This window comes from Notolabrus celidotus, chromosome 20 (genome assembly GCF_009762535.1).
Source record: "Notolabrus celidotus isolate fNotCel1 chromosome 20, fNotCel1.pri, whole genome shotgun sequence".
Lineage (NCBI taxonomy): Eukaryota > Metazoa > Chordata > Actinopteri > Labriformes > Labridae > Notolabrus > Notolabrus celidotus.
The window spans coordinates 16623795-16646268 of NC_048291.1; the positions used below are offsets into that span (position 1 = coordinate 16623795).

Sequence of the window (22474 nt, forward strand, 5' to 3'; positions counted from 1 at the left end):
ATTTTGGCTTCGCAGACAATCATTTTTTAATAATGTAACCTATAAAATGGATTTGGGATTAAATGAAATTTGACATTTGACATTTGCACACTGGCGTGTAACCACTAGATGTCGCTGTTGCACATTTGGAGCATGATTCAGAGATGATCTGATTGGCTGTCGGGCTGTCACGTGATCACAACATTGCCTGATTCTTGCAGAAGGAAGTAGCACCACCAGTAGCCACCAAACCTGTCCCTTCTCGGACAAATAGATTTGAAGGTCAGGTTTCATTTCAGGTAGCTACTCTTTTGGTTTGGTGCCGGACTACATCTTTTGAACATTGTGCCCATGTTTCCTTACAGGTATGCCACAGAAAGACCCGTGTCAAAAGCAAGCATGTGCTATTCAAACGTGTTTACAAGGTACATAAAAACCTCACTTCGATGTTATTTTGTCTCGTTTAAAGGAAATTGATGCAAGCATCAAACTAACTCGGTCCCCTTTCTGCAGGTAACAAATACGTGGAGAGTATGTGTGAGGATGTGATCAGGGAGATGCGGCGCTGCTGTGAAACACATGTTGGGAACTCCATCTGTTGCTCCGGGTTTAAGGACTCCAAACCCTCCGAGAACAAGAGCAACACATGAGGATGCTTGCTGAGACATCTTTTTTTTTTTTCCCTGACAAAATGTATCAAAATGTTAATTTGCCGTGCCATTACAGAACGGCACAAAGTACCATGGTCTCTGAAGCTTTCACTACAGTAGGCCAATATTAAGTATATGAAGAGTTACGACATAGTGTCAAACAGAGGCTATACTAAAATGTAAGATCTGGAATAGGGTATCGTTTCAAGGGAGTTTCTCTGAAGTGGTTTTAGTGTTATTTGATATCAGATCCACACCCTGTTATCAAGTATGTGGCACATGTTGCATGTCATCACTGAGAAACTGAAATGTATATTACTGTGGTTAAAGGTCCTGCACAACACATGGGCAACTGATTTATTTCTTAATCATTATTTTACTTACAGAATATTATTGCCCTTCACACCTCAACAGATCTTATGAAGAGCTTGCATCAGACAGAGGCAGGTGTAATTAACAGGAAAACATTCTAGGCATGGCAACTGTATAGTTCATATTCTCTCTGGATGGACATTCAATAAAGTATTTTCCATGGCTGAGAAGACCATGTCCATGACATGAAACAGTTCTTTCTACAGTGTTTACAAAGATAGGAGGTGAAGCAAATGTCTAAATTGAAAATAAGACAGTACCAGCACATTGAAAAGCATAAGGTAAACCACTTCAAGCTTCATATACATTTAATTTGCATTAGAATAGAATATAATGTACTTTATTCATCCCCCAAGGGGGAAATTCAGGTGTCTGGCAGATAGAATTATAAAAATCACATAAAACAAGTAAATCAGGTGTCTTATCAGCTCATCTCCCATTGGCTAGAGAGTTATGAAGCCTAATGGCTGCAGGGATGAATGACTTTCTGTATCTGTCAGTCCTGCAGCGCAGAGAGATGAGCCATCCACTGCTGCTGTTTCTCTGGTCCACAAAGAATTTGTGGAGTGGATGATCTGTGTCATTTAGAATGGCCTCTAGCTTCTTCTGTGTGCATCTCTCCACCACAGCTCCCAGTGAGTCCAACCTGTTTCCAATCACAGTGCCAGCTTTTTTCACTAGTTTGTCCAGTCGCCTCGCATCCTTGTGTTTTATACTGCTTCCCCAGCAGACTGCAGCATAGAATAACATACTTGCCAACACTGTCTGATAAAACATCTGCAGCATCTTACTGCAGATGTCTAAGGATCTGAGCCTCTTTAAGGAAAAGAGGCGGCTCTGCCCTTTACTGCAGAGTGCATCTGTGTTAAGGGACCAGTCCAACTTGTTGTCCAGGTGTACACATAGATATTTGTAGGTTTGCACCGCCTCGATGTCCACTCTTCGAATGAAACATTAAACATAATTTGTAACATAGTCTAGTACACTTGTTGTTATATAAACCAGAACATCGGTTTGTTCTGGTTTATATATATGAAAAAAAAGTTTTGTTACTTTTTCTCATCTGCCCCCCCCATCCATGTGGTTAAGGTGGTTAAAGAAAAAACACGATTCCTCCTCCATCCAGTGCCGTACCCATATACTGTATAAAGGGCCGTACCCCGTACCGTACGTCTGGGTCTTTCACGTCATCACGTCACTGCGTGCTGACGTCAAACGGAAATTTGCAGCAGCAATTCTTTCTAGAAATCGGTAGCAGTTTTGCGGTAGTCCTTTCTGGGTGTGTTAGTCTCAGTTATTCTTGGCCAATACCACAAGCCCCTAACTTGAACGCAAAAACATATTTGTACAAAGTGCTACGTTCTTGACTTGACTTAATTGAGGTAGCGGGTTAGCTACGTTTAGCCCACTAACTTAGCCGAGTCATATTCCAAGCTAACGCTGCTTGCGTTGTTGGGTTTCTTGCTGGCACAATGTCTAGGATAGATTACAGCGTTTGGGACCATATTGAGGTGTCTGACGATGAAGATGACACCCACCCAAACATCGACACACCGAGCCTCTTCAGATGGAGACACCAGGTACAGATTTCCAACTAATTGTTTAACTGGTGCACGTCTATCCTGTTAGCCGTAGCTGTTGATGTGTTCAGGTGCTGTGTGTAATTGCAAATGATAAGATTAAGTTGGTTAAAACCCCTAAACTTGGGTTGGAGGGAGCCACTACCTAATTGTAAGACTGGTTTTCGAAGATCTTTGAAGTTCAATTTCTTTATCCCACTTGTTAATGTATCGCTGTTGTTTTGGCACATACCTGCAAGACCATGTCAGACATAACGCCATCGTGTCAGTGATTGTCGCTGATGTTGTAGTATGTGTACTTCAGGCACGTGTGGAGCGGATGGAAGACTTTCAGAAAAGAGGTGAAGATATGAACAAGACTCTCGGTGAAACCCGGCGTAAGCTGGCTGAAGCACAGAAGAAGGTGCAAGAACTTACCATCTCTAAAACGGATGATGCCAAGGCAGAGCTGAGCAAAGCCCTGTCTGAGGAGAAGAAACTGAAAAAAGAGGAACGGGAGCAGGAGAAGAAGATGGTTGAACACAACCGGGATGAGAAGAGGATGCCATGGAATGTGGACACCCTCAGCAAAGATGGTTTTAGTAAGGTGAGGCAGTTACACAGGTCAGCTCGATAACACTGACCCAATATTAAGGGCCCCTCTGATTATATGAAATTAACTGAGTTTATCCTGGGAACAACTATCTTTAAAGTAGTCTTTGATTGGAAAATGTAGGTAGCACAATTGATTATATACATTATGTACACCTTTTGAAAATGACCATCACCTTATTCTCTGCCACTGTCCATCCTTTACAGAGCATTGTTAATAAAGTACCTGAAAATGTTGAGGAGACCGAAGAACAGAAGGAGCAGAAGCATAAAACCTTTGTGGAGAAATATGAGAAGGAGATTAAACACTTTGGTAATGATTATTCTCAGTCATTCACCATGGTTATTCATTTCATACTGTAGAGTGATGGTGTGTGTTGATTTATTTATTTTTCATCTTTGCTTTCTGTGCTGTAGGCATGATGCGACGTTGGGATGACAGCCAGAAGTACCTCTCTGACAACCCTCATCTAGTATGTGAAGAGACTGCAAACTACCTGGTCATCATGTGTATTGACATCGAAGTTGAGGAGGTAAACACTACAAAACCAATTTTGATTCCATACATTACATGTGTCTGATAGTTGATATAACACAAATGTTGCTGTTGTAGGATATAACATTAGGACCCTATTTACCACAGCTTCTTTTGTATTGAAAGCCAATTGAATTCCTATGAATGTGTATAATGTTCTAACATGACTTCATTTTTATTTGTAGAAACATGCATTGATGGAGCAGGTGGCTCATCAGACCATCGTCATGCAGTTCATTCTGGAGTTGGCAAAAAGCCTCAAGGTGGACCCACGAGGCTGCTTCCGCCAATTTTTTTCCAAGATTAAGGTGAATAATTGTGTATGGATCATACACAATCTAACGAAATGACGTAGTACCCTGCCAGACAAAAATATTCCAGGAGCTACGGGGTAGAGAAACTTACGTGCAGGGCATCTGTGGCTCAGCGGGTAGAGTAGGTTCTATCAATCAGAAGGTTGGTGGTTCGATCTCCGACAGTCACATGCCGAATTGTCCTTGAGCAAGACACTGAACCCCAAATTGCTCCTGCTGTTGTTCAGTAGTGTGTAAATGTGTACAAATGAGATTAGCTAATACTGATGGTCCCTTACTATATCTCTACCATCAGTGAGTGAATGGGTGTGAAAGGGTGAATGTAACTAGAAGTGTAAAAAGCACTTCAAGTGGTCAGAAAGACTAGAAAAGAGCTACATAAGGACAAGTCCATTTACCGTTTACAATGAATTCAATGCACAAGAGTCCAATTGCACTTAATTCACATTTTAATCAAACAGAAATAATGATCACCTTTCTATTGGTTGTATTTATTGTTTACAAAAAAAATAACCTGGAGCTAATGCTGGGTAGCCTGATTTCAGGGCTATTTCTTTGTTATAATCATCAGCAGAGCCATATTTTCTGTAATTTACATGCCTTGATTTAGGGTTTTTCCGATTTTAAAATGAAACGAAGGTGGTGCCTACCTTACCATTTGCACACCCAACAGAATTTTAATGATTGTATAATTGGAGAAAGGGCAATCTTACATTAACAACTGTTTTATGTAATACTGAAGTAAAAAAATCGATCTTCATTTGTATAGCACCAAATCACAACAAACGTTATCTCAAGATGCTTTTACAAACATAGCAGGTCTAGACCATACTCTGTTTAATTATTAACGAAGACCCAACATCAAGACAGGATACAATCCAGTTTTTATGCGTTACTATTGATATGTATTCTTCTGCGGTACATGTTCACGTCTGAGCTTTTAACATGCTGTAAGCAAGACAGGAGGGTTCACAAAATGAATTGAATAACATAACATGAATAACATGTATCAGGCTGGAACGCCCTGCCTTCCATCCCCAAAAAACACATAGGGGAGAACGGGGTTGGTTGTCACACTTTTTACTGTTTTGATGATTGCTCACCATCAAAACCTCTTTCAATAGTCGTTCCTACATTAAATTGAAGCTTAATGTGTTGGCTTGAAATGTGTATCCCTCTCATTTTCCAACTCATTGTAACAAAGAGACAATTAACTATCAAAGACACTGACTGTGACAACCAACCCCATCATGGGGATGGTAGAGCAGAACTACATTTGAAAGTTGAATTGCACTGACAAGTGATAGGCCTACATAACTTAATGCATTTTAACATAAAATGAGCAAGGGACATGAACAGGAAACACATCTTTAGGCCAGCCTATATAACAACATAAAGAACAAAACAAATAGGCCTAACAATAATGGCCTACTCAACTAGTTGTATCATGTGACAACCAACCCCAAAGAGAATGTGACGACCAACCTCAACTGGATTTTTTTGCTAGCATCAAGGCTAACAACCATCTGACAATTAGTTAGCTAGCTAATACAAATCTAAACTATAGCTTTCCCCTCACACTTTGTAAGGGTAACACTTGTTTTGTTATAAACCTATCGTTTAAGAGCCTACAAGAAAAATAGAGGAGTTTAATATTTACAATTTGACATGGAAAAACACAAAAAGTCCTCTCAACTCAAGTTTAGCTGTCTTACTCCAGAGAAGACTATGTAGGTGAGCTCTGATCCTAATTCTGGAAATGTCCTCACCCCAATTTGAGAGACAGTGCCCTCTGGTGGTGAGATATAACGAGTGTGCCAACCAACCCGTGTGCCAACCAACCCCGTTCTCCCCTACTTTGTGGAAGACATTCTTCTTTTCTTCCTTGGAGGCAGTTATCTTGTGCCTTTTTAGTATTCAGCTTTACCTTTTTACACCTGGAATAAGTGTACCAAAACATAGGTCTTTGAATTCTCCTGTCAAATCACACACAAGGTAGGAGTTGAACATGCAGTATTTCAAGCCCACTGCCCCTCTGACTACCCTATTGACCACAATGGTTGAAATCACACCCAGTTGACATGTCAAAGGGTTCTAGGGTAGGCTTTTACATCACTGCTGCAATGTAAGAAGTTAAACCACTACATTTAGATTATTGTGATATAAATATCCTGATTCTAGACTGGAATATTGGACTTGTATGGTTACCAACACACTTTCTCCTCTCAGACAGCAGATCAGCAGTATCAGGATGCTTTCAATGATGAGCTGGAGTCATTTAAGACACGGGTTCGGGGCAGAGCGAAGATCCGCATAGAAAAGGCCATGAAGGAATATGAGGAAGAGGAGCGACAAAAGCGCATCGGACCTGGAGGGCTTGATCCAGTTGAAGTGTACGAGACCCTGCCACAGGTAAGTCTTTGTTTGTTAAAGCCTTGAGAGTTTTTCTAGTTAGTTTAAAATGCCTCACGTAATGTGCTCATATTGCAGGAGATGAAGAACTGCTTCGATGAGAAGGACATTGGAATGCTACAAGAGGTTATAAGTAAAATGGATCCAACAGTAGGTTTTGTTTTTCTCAAACCTCCAGTTTAAGCCTACTTGGAATTGGAATTGCGCTATTCTGACATTCAGATGTGTTTTTTGTCTCTGGTTGTTTTACATCATTTAGGAGGCAAAGATTCACATGAAGAGATGTATAGACTCTGGTCTCTGGGTCCCAAACTCCAGGGTGGACGATGGGGAAGAAAAAGGAGATGAAAAAGAGGATGATGCTACCTACGAGGAGGTGAAACAGGAGCAGGAAGAAACCAAGAAGGAATGACCTACATTGATCATATGAAAATGTACTTGCGCATTGTATTGCAACCTCCCCCTGTATGACTAGTTTGCCAATCATGGAACAATGAAATATCTTCTCTTAAGTATTTAGCTGAGGCTAAGAGGTTTAGCATTCACTTAACAGCACAAATAGTCTCCATCAATAACTGCTGATTTGATTCAAACAGATGCTTGTGTTTTTAGGTGTTTTATTTGTTTCAACATCACTAAAGCTGTATTCTTACATTTATTTGTATTCACCTGTTAATTTGCGTGGGAGTTCATGTGCACACTCTGCTGCAGTCTTCATTTGTGCTGTTGTAAAGTTGGATTACATTTTTAGATTTCATGTATCATTTCCCTCTTTTTATTATTTAGGGATTTAAGATTTTTGTTTGTCTTTAGGGGCTTTTCGCAACTGATGTATCAACATGGTTATTTCCCAACAACAGACTTTTTCTACAAACTTTCTCAACTGAAGGTTGAATTATATCCAAATAGTCAAGAACAGGGTTCTGTGATTATGTCTATGGACTTAAGGTGTAGGTGTCATGCTTAACAAATTATCGGGTCAAAAATGTGAGTTGCAAGAAAGAAAATCCATGATCTGGAGCAAGTGCATCTATGCATGGGTGCAATTGAAGCATTTGGTCTACAAAAGTATAACTCTGGCTGTATAGACTGTGCATTGATTGCTCTCTGAATATAATTATTTCATGCAAAGCTACATAAGAGAATTATAGGTCAAAATGGAACGTTTTTAGAGAAGAATTCAGCATGCAAAAGGCACCCCTGTTTGGTGCTTTCTATGAATGTCTTAAAAGGTATCCAAGGCAAAAGATTAGGTAGATTATTTTCAACAACTAAACCATTTAAAGCCAATGTAAACCATCCCATATTCAAATGTATTGCCAATCTACACAAATTGGCACCAATGCTGCTGCCTGAGCTTTGTCCAAGAGGTTTGTGACTGCTTTGAAGAATAAAACACAACCCCATTTTATTTATTTTGCCATTAATGGACTAGAAAAAAGAGGTTTAATCAATTTTTGGCTATCACAGGACAACAATTAAATCTCGATCCAAATGTAGCCGAACAAAACCAAAAGCTCAAACAATATATTGAAACACGACCAAAATCCTACAGGAGGCTGCAATCACCATTACATGACAGTATTCATCTTGCCCCTTGCTTTTCACTACAGCATGTGATTCCTGCTTGAGGCCTTTGTATTGGTGGCTAACAAAGCCTTGCTGTCTCTGGCCTTTGACACAACAGTTAATGCCTCACAGTATGCACAGCTGAGGTTTAAGAAGGCCCTTTCTCCAAGTTCAGACTGTGGATATTTAGCTTTATCTTTAGCCTCTTAAAATGACCGGCATATTCTGTGACTTCTGGCACAGGCAACAGAAATCTGGATTATAGATATCCAGACCAAAACTTCCTCTTGTGCTGGCAGGTGTGATTATCATATTGTGACACAAAATGTAAATAGATTTGGTACACAACAACAAAATCACAATCACGTAAAAGCCAATGGGTTCCAGAGATTGGACTTCAGCGCCTGTGTTCCACACCCGCACAGACTGTTACTCTGAATGCAACCACATCCAACACCTAACTCAAAAAGTAAATACTAGCTTATCAATGACAAAATAGTTGCATGTAAATGCTGAGGGGTGATTCAAGCACAATATGGATGCCCCTTGTTCCAGCCGTGGTCCAATCAAAATCCTTATGTCAATATGAAGAAGAATGCAGGCCCTAAGAATAATTCTCTCTAAGCCCTCACGAGGTGGTCAGGCACATTACTGTGTTAGATATGTGGGGTTGAAGTTTCACTTTCAATGCTTTTATTTTGAAAGTCAAACTGCTTGTCGAATAGTTGCTTGATGTCAAAGCTGATCTTTTTTAAGTAAACTATTAAGAGACATTGATTTTCCAAAATGCCCTTTGACTTGATACCGACTAAGATATCTGAGGACACACTACAGTATCTTCCATATTTTTTAGTTTCAAAAGTGATTAACACTAGATCCACACCACAAGAAGAAAACTGGATTAACCCGTTTATACGTATTCTCCAAGAGTACCCTACTGCAGGCAAGATGGCGCCGCCACAACATCCACACCGGAAGTCCACACCGGAAGTCCATACCGGAAGTCCATACCGGAAGTCCATACCGGAAGTCCATACCGGAAGTCCATACCGGAAGTCCATACCGGAAGTTGCAAAGCTAAAAACGTTGCAATAACACCCACACCGGAAGTCCATACCAGAAGTTACAAAAATAAAAGCCTTCAAAAAAAATAAAAGCCTTGAAAAACAGGAACGTGAACGCAAAATAAAAGCCTTCAAAAACACGTAGGTTTACGCGTAATTCTATGAACTTTTTTGCACTTACATTTTAATCGTATCAATATTATTGACTAGTTGATTGACTCCAAAAGTGTATAGGCTGTTGAGAATTCAAGTTACTTAGAAGCCTGCACGAATCACTAAGTTATAGTGTTAACGTCTCAGCCATGCACAGCCTTTTGTTCCGAGTGTGTGTTGAAATACTTAAAGCTGATTATGATGCTGCCGTGATGACATCTGCATATGCCTCTCTTGTTTTGTCTGGGTCATATGTTATTTTATGTTGTGTTAGCCTGACTGTACCTCACCTGTGGTGTGTGTCCTGCCCCTGCACACCTGCTTGCCTTTGACTGATTCCCCCAGTGACCCCTCTTCCTTCCTGCACAGCTGTTCCCCACAGGTTCATTATGATAACTGTGCAGCGTGCAGGAGTCTCTTTCCATGGGGACTTGTCACATTATCTAAGTTTGCTGTAGTGTTTGTTCCAAATTACCTTGCATGCTGTCTGCCTATGTGATCACATGTATAGATTAATGAATGAATGAAATACAGATCCAGAGTAGATCCACAGTCACGAGAGAAGAGCAGAATGTTATCTATGGTGCAGGGGCGAGTGGAGGAGGAAAATGTAGAGGTGTGTGGTGACTTTCTTTTTTAACATAATTTGTAACACGTTACAATGACACAGTGACAGGGGTGTTCATTAACCACAAGAACAAACGGAGGGAATGGTTTCTCCTTCTATTTTGAGACATTAGATGGGCGTAAACACTCTGAGCTTGTCAAACAGTTTTATTTCAGATTGAATGCTTGATGCATGTACACCAATGTCTTAACAAGATCACTGTATTTGGCGTCCATGAAAACATTGAAGTTGGAACCTTCAATTAGAATGACTAGAAAAACTGCAAATGTATACATAGCTACTGTTTCTTTCCATCCAACCCCTACTTGAAATGTAGAATTATACTTTATTTTATGTTCTTTTAATGTTATATGTATGATGTCTTAACCCTTTTGTATTGATAATGTTGTACTTGAAAATGAACAATGCACTTTTGCTATTACAAACTCCAAATCAACATAGAATATTAGGACTAAAATATTTCAACTTGAGGCACCACTGTCAGCCACTGATGATAGATGTACAGTACACATTTCTGAGGAGCCTCTGTTGTTTTTGTGGTGAATATAGATCTCTGTGTACAGCTTGAGTGTATTTTCCCTCTTACTTACAGTCTTTTCCTTCTCATCCCCTCCCCCCACACACACTAACACTCTACATTATTCTGTTCTTCATACACAGCGGGATCTCTCTCACTCACTCTCTCTATCACAATTAGCTTTCTGCTAATTGATTTAGCAGCGACAGACTAATGCAATCAATACGCTACACGAAGAAGAAACTTCCAGTTCGAAGCATCCGGCATTGGGTAGAGAGGGGGTTAAAGAATCACTTCCGGTATGGACTTCCGGTATGGACTTCCGGTGTGGATGTTGTGGCGGCGCCATCTTGCCTGCAGTAGGGTGCCTCTCGTATGTGGCGGGTTTTTTTTTTCTCGTGACTTGTGTGTGAATCAGTTACTCGATGGCTGACAGTTGGCCCATGTGTTTCTCTTAAATTGCTTATGATGGAAACCTCATTTATCCCTGCCAAGATGGTGATTTTAAATTTGCCAACTCAGCATCAAACTCCCCACATTAAGAGCACGACAGTCAAGGAACACCCCCCCAATTTGAGTTTGGCTCCTTTAGGAACCCCAACGGTAAGCAACATGTCTGTATAATTATGAATTGTATATGATGAAGGGGGAACATTTCTTAACAGTTTAACTCATGTAAAAGTAGAAATTCCGACAACTGATAAAGTTAATTGAAGCTTAATTTTAAATGCAGGTATGTGTGTACCCACACTTATATATGTTTAATATTATATCAAGCTGAAGATAAATTAGTAGGCCTAACACTAAAACGGAATGGTATAAAAAGTACTGTTATGTTCATGTTTGTTGATTTTTACTTAATCTAATTTAATTTATTTTAATTGTATTTTATTTATTTTGTATTATTATTATTATTATTATTATTATTATTATTATTATTATTTTAAACCTGTTGTTTATTACTGTTGTTATCATTATTGTAGTCGCTGTCACTTTATTCATTATAGCATTATGTTTTGCTACTTATCCTCCTGACTGAACAACAGGTTTGCAGGAGGAGGGGAGGGAAGTTCCTGTTCTTATATGTTCAGAAAAAAACAAAAACTGAACTGTAATTTATATTCCTTTTTTGAAAAATAGAAAATATTAAATTTTTTGTTAAAGCACTGTAAAAGCAAAGAGAGCCAGTGGTTATGCCTATAAATGTTAGAATTTAGGACTTAAAGAATAAAAACAAAAGTTTCACTTTCGGTTGGCTTTGTAGTTTAACTATTAATGAGCCAGTGTTTTATTTTCATTTACTTTTTATTATATTTTATTTATTTATATATTTTATTTTTTTTATTTTTTGTTTTATTTTGTTGTCTATCTTTTTGTGTATGACTTTTAATGTATGCAGTTATAAGTATATAATAATGTTTTTAAATACAATCTTTAAAAAAAAAAAAAAGACCATCAATGAACCGGTATAGTTTTTACTGACACTAGGCGGGTATAAATAGAAGGTAATTTATTACAAAAATGAATGTTGTCTTCATTTAAATTTGATTGTGTACAATGACAATTATTCTGAAAGGTCACCCCATGTTGCGTGCTTGCGTGCGATGTGTACGTGCCCACGCCTGTAGCGAGTTACCGACCATGTTGCCACTGTTGCTGTAGGCTTCTGTCTGTCGTCTCTTACGCAGTTCGAAAGAAATTCAAAGCGTTGTCGAAGGGGAAATACGCTCCTATCATAATGAAAAGAGGGACGACATTCTTCTAAACGCTCTGCGTTTGCTCTGTTTTCGTGTAATGACTTAAAAAAGCTCTCCAATAAACGGTAACATACCTTTCATTTTATTATTCACGGAAATGCTTTTAATAGTATCCACTTTTCTTTGTCATGGCATCCGGTTCACTACGGAATCTATAAGGACCTTTGTTTTGGGGTCACTCGATGATACAGTTAATGTGTTTCATGTATATTTATTCATAAATAACTGTAGAGCTAAGTTTGGGAAGGAGTGCAGTCAATGTAAACAGCAAATAAGACAAGGTGTCAAACCCGGAAGCAGCTGTACAATTTGATACAATAACTTGATATCATATTGTTCAGACAATTTGCGTATTGATTTTGTCGTATTATAACCTACCAGTTTAGTTTTATATCTGTCTTGTAAAAGTCACCCCTGAATTTGTTTTTTGAGTATATCTTAATGCCTTACAATGCAGCTGATCAATAGTCATAAACAATAGTTGATTCATTATTATCTTTCTGTTTTTGTGTGTCAGTTATTTGGCTGTTCACACTATGTCTAGGGGTGGGTGGTCCAAGTGTTCAAGATCAGGGTCATATGTAGGCCTGATTGAGCCTCCTCAGGGTCAGGGCATCCACGTACTCCTCTTCTGGACCAAGGAAGGGGAAAAGTATCTGTCCCACACCAGTGGGGAAGTCACAGCAGAGGATTTGTGCCTTTCAGCCGCAGAGGCCATAGGTAAGACTGACAGCCTTGACCAATAGACCCACACAACATGATGTGAAAAATCTATGAGTTTCTTTTCATGTGGTATTCAAGCCTCCAAATGACTTGTGTAACCTTGATGCATATTCCCCAGGGATAACTCCTCTGTGCCATGTGTTATTTGCTTTGTACAATACACAATCCTGCTGCTGGTTCAGTCCAAACCACGTTTTCAGACCAGAGGACAACACCAACCTTGTACTTCACTACTGTATGAGGTTAGTCTGTGTTTTTCTAACATTATATTCTGGAGTTTTTTTACCTGCTAACTATATAATGGAGAATGGGAATACAACACCCTCTGAAGCAGAGAAGGAAGGAATCTAAGTTGAAGAAAAAATTCCCTGTCCTTGTCTAAACATGTTTCATTTGGTTAAATTTACATTTTCAGCAAGTAAACAAACTAAGAACGCCAGTATCTGTTGCCCTTGTTGCCTGTGTTAAAATAGAATATAGAAATGTTCCTTTTACAGGCTTGTTCTGCCTGCCTACATATAAGGACTCACTCAGTGTGCCCGTAGTGCCCGGTACTTTTAAAATAAAAGCAAAGTTGTTTTTTTTTTGTCAGGTAATGTTATAACTCAGCTGTTTTTCCCTACAAATAGGCACCAAGATAAAAACAGGATTTCATTTAAAGTATTTAATCAACATTAAATAGCTCCAGCATGTACTGCTAAAGCAGGTGGCCCCCTCCCACATTGTCACATTGCTTGTCTGTTTTCTCTCTACCTAGGTTTTACTTCTGTAACTGGCATGGAATGAATGAGAAAGAGCCAGCTGCATCTCGCTATGCCCTTCGATCTGGAACAGTTCAAGGGGGTTCTCCCCTGCTTGACATAACATCCTTAGAGTACTTGTTCTCCCAGGTTGGGTTTGTAATTATATATTTATTATGTTGTTAGTGTATTTATTTTTAAATGCACACTAGAATGAAGTAATTAACCTTTCTGCTTCTTGTGTCACCTAAAGGCTAAATATGAATTTGTGAATGAAGTGGTGCCGATTGAAGATGTTCAGTCAGAGGAGGAACTAAGCTGCTTCAAGAATGAGAGTTTGGGGATGGCTGTACTTCACCTCTCACATCAGGCAATGCAAACAGACTGCAGCTTACAAGAAGTGGTCAAGAAAAACAGGTAGGTAAACATGGCGATTACACTATAATCTGAAATCTGTCCTGAATCCTCGTGATCATCAGAGCTGCATATAACTTATTCTAACTACTGAACCCAGGTTTATATTACTGCACCGCTTCTGTTCCAGCTTCCTGCGCTGCATCCCGAGGTCTTTTGCAAAACAAATTTCAAAAGACAACTTCTTGACAAAAATCAGGATCCGGCGAGTGTTCGCTAAGTTTGTGCAGAAATTCCAGCAGCACACTGTGGATAAGGGCCTGTTGGGTGCCCAGAAGATCATTTACAAGTACATCGCTACACTTGAACACTTGGCCCCACAATTTGGCACAGAGACCTTCCCTGTAGGCAACCTGGAACTGAGGAAGGAAGGGGATGAAAGTAGCTCTTATTCCGTCACAACCCATGCACAAGGAAGTGCAAAAATCAACTTCACAGCTCCCACCTCACACGAAATAAAGGTATCTGGCACCAAGGGGATACAGTGGAGGAAGACGTCCGGTCAGAAGGTTTGTCAAAAAACGATTTGAATCTTCTGATGCTCTAATTTTGTGGCATGCTGTGTGTTCTCATTGTGCACTGATTTTGTCTAACCTGTCTTTCTACATAGTCTCAGGCGAACTCATACCTCCGGAATGACTCTGCAGACTACATGAGGACAACAAATCAAAAGTCCAGCAAACAGAATGCCAACACTTCCCATAAATTAACGCCATTTTGTGACTTCCCTGAAATAACTCACATATCCATTTCTGGAGCTAATGTATGCATTAGCACTCAGGACAACCGCAGCCTGGTGAGAGTGCTTGTTTATCCTTTTATGTAAAAGCTGCAGCACATTCATTTGATTGGTTAATGTGCATGCGATAGATTAGGATAATTGATTTACTGTACATCAGTCATTCCATCATCTTTAAAGTGCTTCATTATACTGTACAGTATGCATGTATGCACATTTATTCTCACATTCTATATGTTAATCAGTATACAGGCTTTTAGATTCGATATGCTAAGGGAATTTTATTATGTTTTGAATTTGTATGTGTCTGTAGGTGGGAGCTGTGATTGTAAGCTAGTGGTGTTTATGTGTGTATGTAGGAGGTTCAGATGAACTCCAGCCAAGAGGCCCATTCCTTCATCTCCCTCCTAGATGGATACTACCGGCTGACTGCAGACGCCCACCACTATCTTTGTCATGAAGTGGCTCCCCCAAGGGTGGTGCTGAGTGAAGCAAATGGACTGCACGGACCTCTGCAGTGAGTTTTCCTCTCTTACACATGCACATACAGGCTATAAGGAAACACAGGGTGTTGTTACATCACAACTGTGGTGTGTTTCCAGTGATGATTTTGTGCTGCTGAAGCTGAAAAAGGAGGCAGCAGAGGAGGGAGCTTTCCTCGTACGTTGGAGTGCTCTCGACTACCAGCGCATCATCCTAGCTGTCCTGAACAAAAACGAGGTAAATAAAACCCACGCTACTCTCTGGAAACTGTTGCAGTGCAGTGATGGTAAAAAGATTTAGCCACTGTTTGTTTTTATTTACTTTCGGCTCATAGAATGGGTCACCGCCAAGCCTCAAGCAGTTTCGGGTTCAGCTCAAGGGTTCGATGTTCCTATTGGAGGGCTGGGACAGAGAATTCTCCAGTTTAAAGGAGCTTACAGAGAGCCTCAAAACCTTTGTGCTCAGGTCTGGTCTGGACAGCTATATGGTCAAGAAATGCTGTTTTCCAAGACAAGCAGGTCAGCAGGTTTTTTAGTTTTCTTGCCTTTGCATTTTGAAGTTGCCTGTGTCGTGGAATATTCAGGTATTTTCATGAATTTCTCTTTGTGTTTTAGAGTGTTCCAACCTCCTTGTTTTGAGGGAAGGTGTCGATCACCGTGTGCGCAGCGACTCCTTGTCCCTCAACATGAATGAGCTGCGCTTCCATCAGATAAAGGATGGAGACTTTGTGCAGGTAACAAGACACACTTGCTGACTCAATCTCTAACCGAGGAGCTGTTTGTTCTTATGGTATTCTTTTGCTTTGTATGTATGCACAGCAACAGCATTTGGGCCGGGGGACCAGGACTAACATCTATTTAGGACGTCTGGTGGTGCGAGGAGGGCGAGATGACGATGATGAGGATGATGAGTTCAACAACAACTCTGCTAACCAAAAAGGGATACAAGTGGTGCTGAAGATTCTTGATCAAAGCCATAGAGATATTGCATTCGTAAGTCTGGGGCTCTCTGGGTGGTGCAGATATTAGTATATCTAGATATATTTGATTACATCTACTCCTTTCTTTTGTGTTTTTAGGCATTTTTTGAAACTGCAAGTCTCATGAGCCAGGTGTCCCACTGTCACCTGGTGTTTGTACACGGTGTGTCAGTCAAAGGATCTGAAAGTAAGTGCTCTGACTGCTACATTTGTTACTTCTCAGTTTCTAACACTAACGATGTTTACAGTCAAATTTATGACTGTGGTACCAAGGGAACCACAGAGCAAATTCAAAACCATAGTCACCCGTATCTGTTTCAAAAAGGATGCTGCATCTTTACATTTCACTTTTAGCATCAGCAAACATATACTGTATATACTACTATACTATAACGCTCTGATTTGTCACTATATGTACTTTACAGACATCATGGTCGAAGAATACGTGGAGTACGGGCCTTTAGATGTTTTCCTACGCAAAGAAAAGGCATCTGTGACTCCTCTGTGGAAATTAATTGTTGCAAAACAACTTGCCACTGCCCTCAATTATCTTGTAAGTGAATACACTGCTTGATGCATGATGATGCAGCTGAGTAATTTAAGTGAAGAGACATTAGAAAGTCCAGAAAGTTTCACCTTGAGTCAGCTTGCTTCAGTAGCAGAGGTGAAGCATTTTGAATAACAGAACCAGGTACTTTACAACTTAAGTCTTTAAGTTTGAGATGCTAGCAGGAGCTTCAAAAAACATATTTCCTTATTCAAACTTCAGATGAGAGCTTCTAGTTCATTTTTATATTTATAATTTGTTTCAATAAGGTTTAAAAAAAGTGAAAACCACTTTCATTTCCATCAATGTAGGAGACCAAACGGCTGGTTCATGGAAATGTCTGCGCCAAGAACATTCTGGTGGTGAGGCCAGGTCTGACTGAAGGCACCACTCCTTTTATCAAGCTGAGTGACCCAGGCATCTCTCTGAGTGTGCTTTCACGAGAAGGTGTGTAACTATACAAGAAAGCCTCCAAATTAAAAGCAAACTCAAGCCCTACCTTTTTATTCTCACTTTTAACTGAGTCTTATAATAGGCTTATTCCATCTTACTTTATTTATTTATTTATTTATTTTCTAGTTAAAATTGTACTCACTTTTTTAGGTAAATTATTATAGACTCACATATATTTTTTGTTCAGTAGATTTGTATTATTTATTTATTTATTTTAATTTGTTCTGGATTATATCATTTTTTTATTGAGTTATTAAATCATCTCATCTTTTGATTTTTACAGATTACCTTTTACATTTTATTCTGTTTTACTTTGCTGTATTTACTTTTAGTGAAGCATCTTAGTTTTTTTACTGGTTTAATCTTTTAGTGTTTTATTGTCTTATTAACTTATTTTATTTTGGTGAGTTTTCTTTCCTGTGTCGAGTTTTAACATCTTATTTTACCTCCAGTGTTTCCTCATTAAGATGTCATGATAGCGTTTCCTCATTTCGTTCAGCAACATCTTTTTTATTTTTCATTTTTTATGTCTTTATTTATTATTATTATTATTATTATTATTATTATTATTATTAGTAGTAGTAGTAGTAGTAGTAGTAGTAGTAGTAGTAGTAATAGTAGTAGTAGTAGTAGTAGTAGTAGTATTTATTCTTTATTTTGTGCAGATATCATTCTTAACCTTACATATGGATTGTGGGGTGGGTTTGGGTGGGATAAGGGGGTCTTCTTATTTTTTTAACATTTTCAATTTATTTTATTTTTATGTACAGCACATTGTGTTACAATATCATCATATAAATGGCACTTTACAAATCAAGTCTGATTGATTAATTGATTGAAATCCAGTCAGCTTCAGGTCTTCTGTGGTTCATGTACTGTTCTGCCTCATTCTCATCAAATATAGGAAACAGGAAATTTCCACTAGACCACTTCTGGTGACCTATTTCCTGTTGTCTGACAGTTCATCTCAATATGTGTCAGTAGTCTGTTCAGAATACTTAATCATTTGTTTAATTCTCTCAAACTTTAAAACCTATTGAGTCAATTCTTTGGATTTTGCTTTAAAAGTTTAACCAGAAGAGTTTATTACATAAAATAATTCAACCTCTGACATTTGACCTTGTTTTTTTTTTTTTGCACTGAAGAGCGGCTTGAACGTATCCCATGGATTGCCCCTGAGTGTGTTGAGAGTGGTGCACCCATAGGCAATGCTTCAGACCAGTGGAGCTTTGGTGTCACACTGCTCGAAATCTGCAACAATGGCGATCTTCCCATGAGCGGCAGCACATTGTCTGAGGCATGTGCTTCATTTCTCTTCCAACAACCACAAACCTGTTTCGTTCATCCGAGTTTGAATTTGAAAACTGAAACCTTTTTCCCTGAAACAGAAAGAACGCTTTTATCAGCAGAAGGGAAGACTAGCTGAACCGTCCTCCCAACAGCTGGCAAGCTTCATCAGCATGTGTTTGTCCTACGAGCCTGTAGAGAGGCCATCATTCCCCACTGTGCTCAGAAAGCTCACAGAAATCCCAAGTGGGTCTTTACTTGCTTACATGACTTATTTTGTCCTTTAACCAGTCTCATTGCATTTAACAATGCGTTGTTTTTTTAACTTAGATCTTGACATATCTCCAAGTGAGAATCTCCGTGAAGCAGACCCGAGCATGTTCTTTAAACGCTACCTGAAAAAGATGCGGGTGCTGGGAGAGGTGAGATTAAACAACACGTCACAAGTAGTTTTTTTATGCATATGCGGAAGAATAATTGTATTATTCCTTCTCCAGGGTCACTTTGGAAAGGTGACTCTGTACCTGTATGACCCTGCCAACGATGGAACAGGAGAGCGTGTGGCAGTAAAGGCTTTGAAACAGGAGCACGGCAAGGCACCTGACGGCTGGATAAAGGAGATTGAGATCCTGAAGTCCCTCTATCACAGCAACATTGTGAAGTACAAGGGTTGCTGTTATGAACTGGGTGAGTCCTCAGGTGTCCTCTGTTTTCTTCAATATGTTTATTGACATATACAGTGTCTGCTTGTGCAGATAAGCACTTGCTCCATACCCTTTTAGCTTGCAGTGCTCCGTGGATGATTCAGGGAATGGATTTTTGATCCCTGCTGTTCCTCTGTAGATATTGAAAATTTATTCCAAGTGCACCTCTTCCTCCATTGTGTGTCCATATTTTGGGCTTTCAACAGACAGCATGCTGCGCACTGCAGCCTGTTCAGCACCAGGACAGACGTCAGGCCACTGTTTCTTTAAAGAAGTGATAGGAATATGAGGATTGAAACTGTTTTGCACTCTCTGTTGACAGGAGGACAAGTGGTGCAGCTCATCATGGAGTACCTTCCTCTGGGGAGTCTGCGAGATTATCTTCCCAAACGTAAACTTGGTGTGCCTCAATGCCTGATGTTTGCTCAGCAGATCTGTCAGGTGAGCTAAGTTTGTGTGTCGTCTATGTCTCTGCTTGATTTAACATTACTCCTGGATACAATTATGCTTTTGATAGATAACCATAACTAGGGATGTATATTCTGAGTATTCCCTTTGATCAATCTTTGGAAATGTTAACGATGAATAATCGATTAATCATTAAAAATAATAGACGTTTTCTATGTTAAAAAAAACAATGCCAAATGTGTTTTTTTCCCCTAAATCTAATTTTCCTTAGCGACACAATGTGTATTATTGACGTTATTGAATATCTACGGATCATATTGAGCTGTACAAAATGTTTAACCCGTTGAATATCAACGCGTGGGGCAGGCTCATTAAAACAATCTGAACTGAACAGAAACATATTTCAGACTCACAGTGTCCAGTTTTTCTGCTTACTTGTTCTTAATGAGAAATAAGCATGTGTATATGTGGTCAGCTGTCAGCCGGAGCACAACCCAATCAGTTTGGCGGTGGAGAAAAAAAGTGCTCACGGAGACCTGTCACACAGCCTCAGCCCCCAGCTGAGCGTTTCTGCTGTGTGCAACAGCTTAGTCAGCTGATTCACATCCAAAAATGCTTTAAACTTAAAACACCTCGCTGATAGCTGAATTAAATTTGAGAACATATGATGTTTATTGCACCTGATAGAAAATCAAAACCAAAAAAACGTGTTTGAGTAAGTTCTAAACATTCAATTAATGGATAGTCGATTAATTGTTAACATCCCTATACCAAACACATTCAGGTAAAATGTTATATAGTAGCATTCAAGGTTTTTCTATATTGTTATGGATTCATTGTGTTATGATTAGGTTGTCTGATTGGACTAGCATTGTGCTACAGTGTTATATCTCAGTTGCCTGTAAACAATCAGTCCATAAACTCTGTTCTGCAACACTCTGTAATAACATTTCAACCAGACCTGAGGCCATGACACTCAATTTAAATATTAATTTATATAAGATGACATACTATTTAATGTGACACTATTATTCAGTCTGTACTGTGATTTGGCGTTTGAGTAAAGGAGTGTTAAAGGAGACTCTACAGCCATGCTAGCAGCAGCATAAGGATTTATTGAAAATGCTAATGCTGTTGAGAATGTCAATAATTCTGGAGGTTTTTATTGTTTGTTTTAAAGGGAATGGAGTACTTGCACATTAAGCGATACATCCATCGAGACCTGGCTGCCCGAAATGTCTTGGTTGAAAATGACAGTTTGGTAAAGATTGGAGACTTTGGCTTGACCAAACACATCCCCGAAGGTGAGATCTACTATCGTGTCCGCGAGGATGGGGATAGTCCAGTGTTCTGGTGAGTTCATGTGGCACTAGGCAATATTATGCAATGCTTTGCTTCATGACTTTGGTCACTAAACTTTATTTTTTTGCTGTGCAGGTATGCCATTGAGTGCTTGAAAGAGGGCAAATTTTCTTTTTCCTCTGACATCTGGTCCTTTGGTGTTACTTTGTATGAGATCCTGAACCGCTGTGATCCCAGTCAGAGCCCTCCAACAGTATGTAGAAACCTTCAATAACTTAATCTGAGACAAATTTAATCACTTTAAATCCCTGTCTCAATGTACCATGTACTTTTTTGTTTGATTCTAGAAATTCTATGAAATGATGGAGGCAACGGAGGAACAGATTCCCGTGGTGGCTCTTATGAAACTCTTGGAGAAACAGCGACGATTGCCTTGTCCTAAGGACTGCCCACATGAGGTAACAGTGGGTATACATGCATTTGGGATAAGAATAGACTTTCTTATTGGCTTAACGTGTTGTGTGACATTGTTTTGTTTTTCTATTGTCAACAGGTGAAGGTAATAATGGAGCAGTGTTGGGCTGCAGAACCTGCAGATCGACCATCCTTCGAAACCCTCATCCCAAAGTTTGAGGCTGTTCGCCAGAAATATGACTGCCAGTCCAATATTAACTTTTCTTTGGCTCATATTTGCTGATCAGAAAGATCTGCATGTCAGCATGTCATCACTTTGCCACAGAAGCAGTCATATGTATATTCAGGGTACCCAAAAAATGTTTGCCAGCTGCCTTCATTTAAATAGTAGTCTTTCACTGTTGGTATTTTTTTAATATAAAAATTAACTACTATTCCACCATATTTGATGTTGGCTTCAACTCAATCTGTGTCTTCTTTACTTGGCTGATGAATTAAACAAGGTTATAAAAAAAAACAGGGGGAAAAAGTGTCAACTTTCAATTATTTAAAGCTCTGATTTTCCATGTTTCACCATGAGCATTATTCACTTTTCTGTGCTTTAAAGAAGACTTTTATTTTTGGTTTGTATTTGTAAATTAATGTTGTATTAATCCTATTTTTTATTTGGCTTGTATTTCAAATAAACCAAAAGAACAACACAACAGTCTACTGATGCAATTTTCACTAGCAGTGTAAATAAATACTTTAACAGACTTATGCACCTTTCGCAATGTGTTTTCTTTTTTTAGGGAATGTGGGGTTTTGTGTTGCCGATCATCCTATGTGCAACACTGTTACGTCACAAGTGTCTCACAAGAAACAGAACCTGTAACACTTTATATTCCTCAAAAATATCTATCACAGGAAGTGTCAGTTACTGTGATCAGCTGATGTGGGCCATCACAGCCCTGCCTTTAATTACCATGATACTTGTTGTTGACTACCTTAATAGCATTTAAATCAAATATATTTCAAGCATAAATATGATAAAAAAGAATTTAGAAGGACTTTATTTGTTAAACAGAACACCAAACTACTGCGAGTTTGTCATGCTCTTGTTGGCCCTGCTTTGTTTCTTTGTTATCAAAACGTATGACATAGGAACATATCATCATTTT

General features: G+C 39.2%; 3 protein-coding genes across 6 annotated transcripts; all 3 read left to right on the forward strand.

Annotated features, from left to right (window-relative positions):
* Positions 1–134: 134 nt before the first annotated feature.
* Positions 135–1185, forward strand: cmc4 (C-x(9)-C motif containing 4 homolog (S. cerevisiae)). Of its 2 annotated transcripts, XM_034711438.1 has the most exons (3): positions 135–261; positions 345–404; positions 493–1185. In XM_034711438.1, exons 2-3 carry the CDS (start codon positions 347–349, stop codon positions 627–629), a joined length of 195 nt encoding a protein of 64 aa, XP_034567329.1. In that variant the 5' UTR covers positions 135–261; positions 345–346; the 3' UTR covers positions 630–1185. The 2 variants fall into 2 exon arrangements, with proteins under 2 accessions (XP_034567329.1, XP_034567330.1); XM_034711439.1 differs by having other exon boundaries at positions 180–404.
* A 979-nt stretch (positions 1186–2164) lies between these two features.
* On the forward strand, positions 2165–7844 carry LOC117831711 (hsp90 co-chaperone Cdc37-like). The gene is made up of 8 exons (XM_034710516.1): positions 2165–2581; positions 2886–3167; positions 3380–3485; positions 3590–3705; positions 3893–4015; positions 6251–6433; positions 6512–6583; positions 6693–7844. Exons 1-8 carry the CDS (start codon positions 2474–2476, stop codon positions 6843–6845), a joined length of 1143 nt encoding a protein of 380 aa, XP_034566407.1. The 5' UTR covers positions 2165–2473; the 3' UTR covers positions 6846–7844.
* A 2837-nt stretch (positions 7845–10681) lies between these two features.
* tyk2 (tyrosine kinase 2) lies at positions 10682–22073 on the forward strand. 3 transcript variants are annotated; one of them, XM_034710513.1, is made up of 24 exons: positions 10682–10967; positions 12639–12841; positions 12963–13086; positions 13602–13734; positions 13838–14001; positions 14129–14507; positions 14609–14794; positions 15097–15254; positions 15340–15457; positions 15555–15738; positions 15835–15953; positions 16039–16212; positions 16299–16386; positions 16625–16752; positions 17058–17193; positions 18345–18496; positions 18588–18732; positions 18817–18908; positions 18984–19173; positions 19513–19631; positions 20779–20951; positions 21036–21153; positions 21248–21358; positions 21454–22072. In XM_034710513.1, exons 2-24 carry the CDS (start codon positions 12658–12660, stop codon positions 21595–21597), a joined length of 3519 nt encoding a protein of 1172 aa, XP_034566404.1. In that variant the 5' UTR covers positions 10682–10967; positions 12639–12657; the 3' UTR covers positions 21598–22072. The 3 variants fall into 3 exon arrangements, with proteins under 3 accessions (XP_034566404.1, XP_034566403.1, XP_034566406.1); XM_034710515.1 differs by lacking the exon at positions 10682–10967 and adding an exon at positions 12014–12186 and having other exon boundaries at positions 21454–22071; XM_034710512.1 differs by lacking the exon at positions 10682–10967 and adding an exon at positions 12006–12186 and having other exon boundaries at positions 18817–19173; positions 21454–22073.
* Positions 22074–22474: the final 401 nt, after the last annotated feature.

Bases quoted from the DNA above. Each gene is read 5' to 3' on its own strand.
- cmc4 (XM_034711438.1), top strand. From the start codon at position 347: ATGCCACAGAAAGACCCGTGTCAAAAGCAAGCATGTGCTATTCAAACG. The intron at 405-492 runs GTACATAAAAAC...CCCTTTCTGCAG, and splicing joins TATTCAAACGTGTTTACAAG to GTAACAAATACGTGGAGAGT.
- LOC117831711 (XM_034710516.1), top strand. From the start codon at position 2,474: ATGTCTAGGATAGATTACAGCGTTTGGGACCATATTGAGGTGTCTGAC. The intron at 3,706-3,892 runs GTAAACACTACA...TTTTATTTGTAG, and splicing joins TTGACATCGAAGTTGAGGAG to AAACATGCATTGATGGAGCA. The intron at 4,016-6,250 runs GTGAATAATTGT...TTCTCCTCTCAG, and splicing joins AATTTTTTTCCAAGATTAAG to ACAGCAGATCAGCAGTATCA.
- tyk2 (XM_034710512.1), top strand. From the start codon at position 12,658: ATGTCTAGGGGTGGGTGGTCCAAGTGTTCAAGATCAGGGTCATATGTA. The intron at 13,087-13,601 runs GTTAGTCTGTGT...CTCTCTACCTAG, and splicing joins GTACTTCACTACTGTATGAG to GTTTTACTTCTGTAACTGGC. The intron at 19,174-19,512 runs GTGAGTCCTCAG...CTCTGTTGACAG, and splicing joins GGGTTGCTGTTATGAACTGG to GAGGACAAGTGGTGCAGCTC.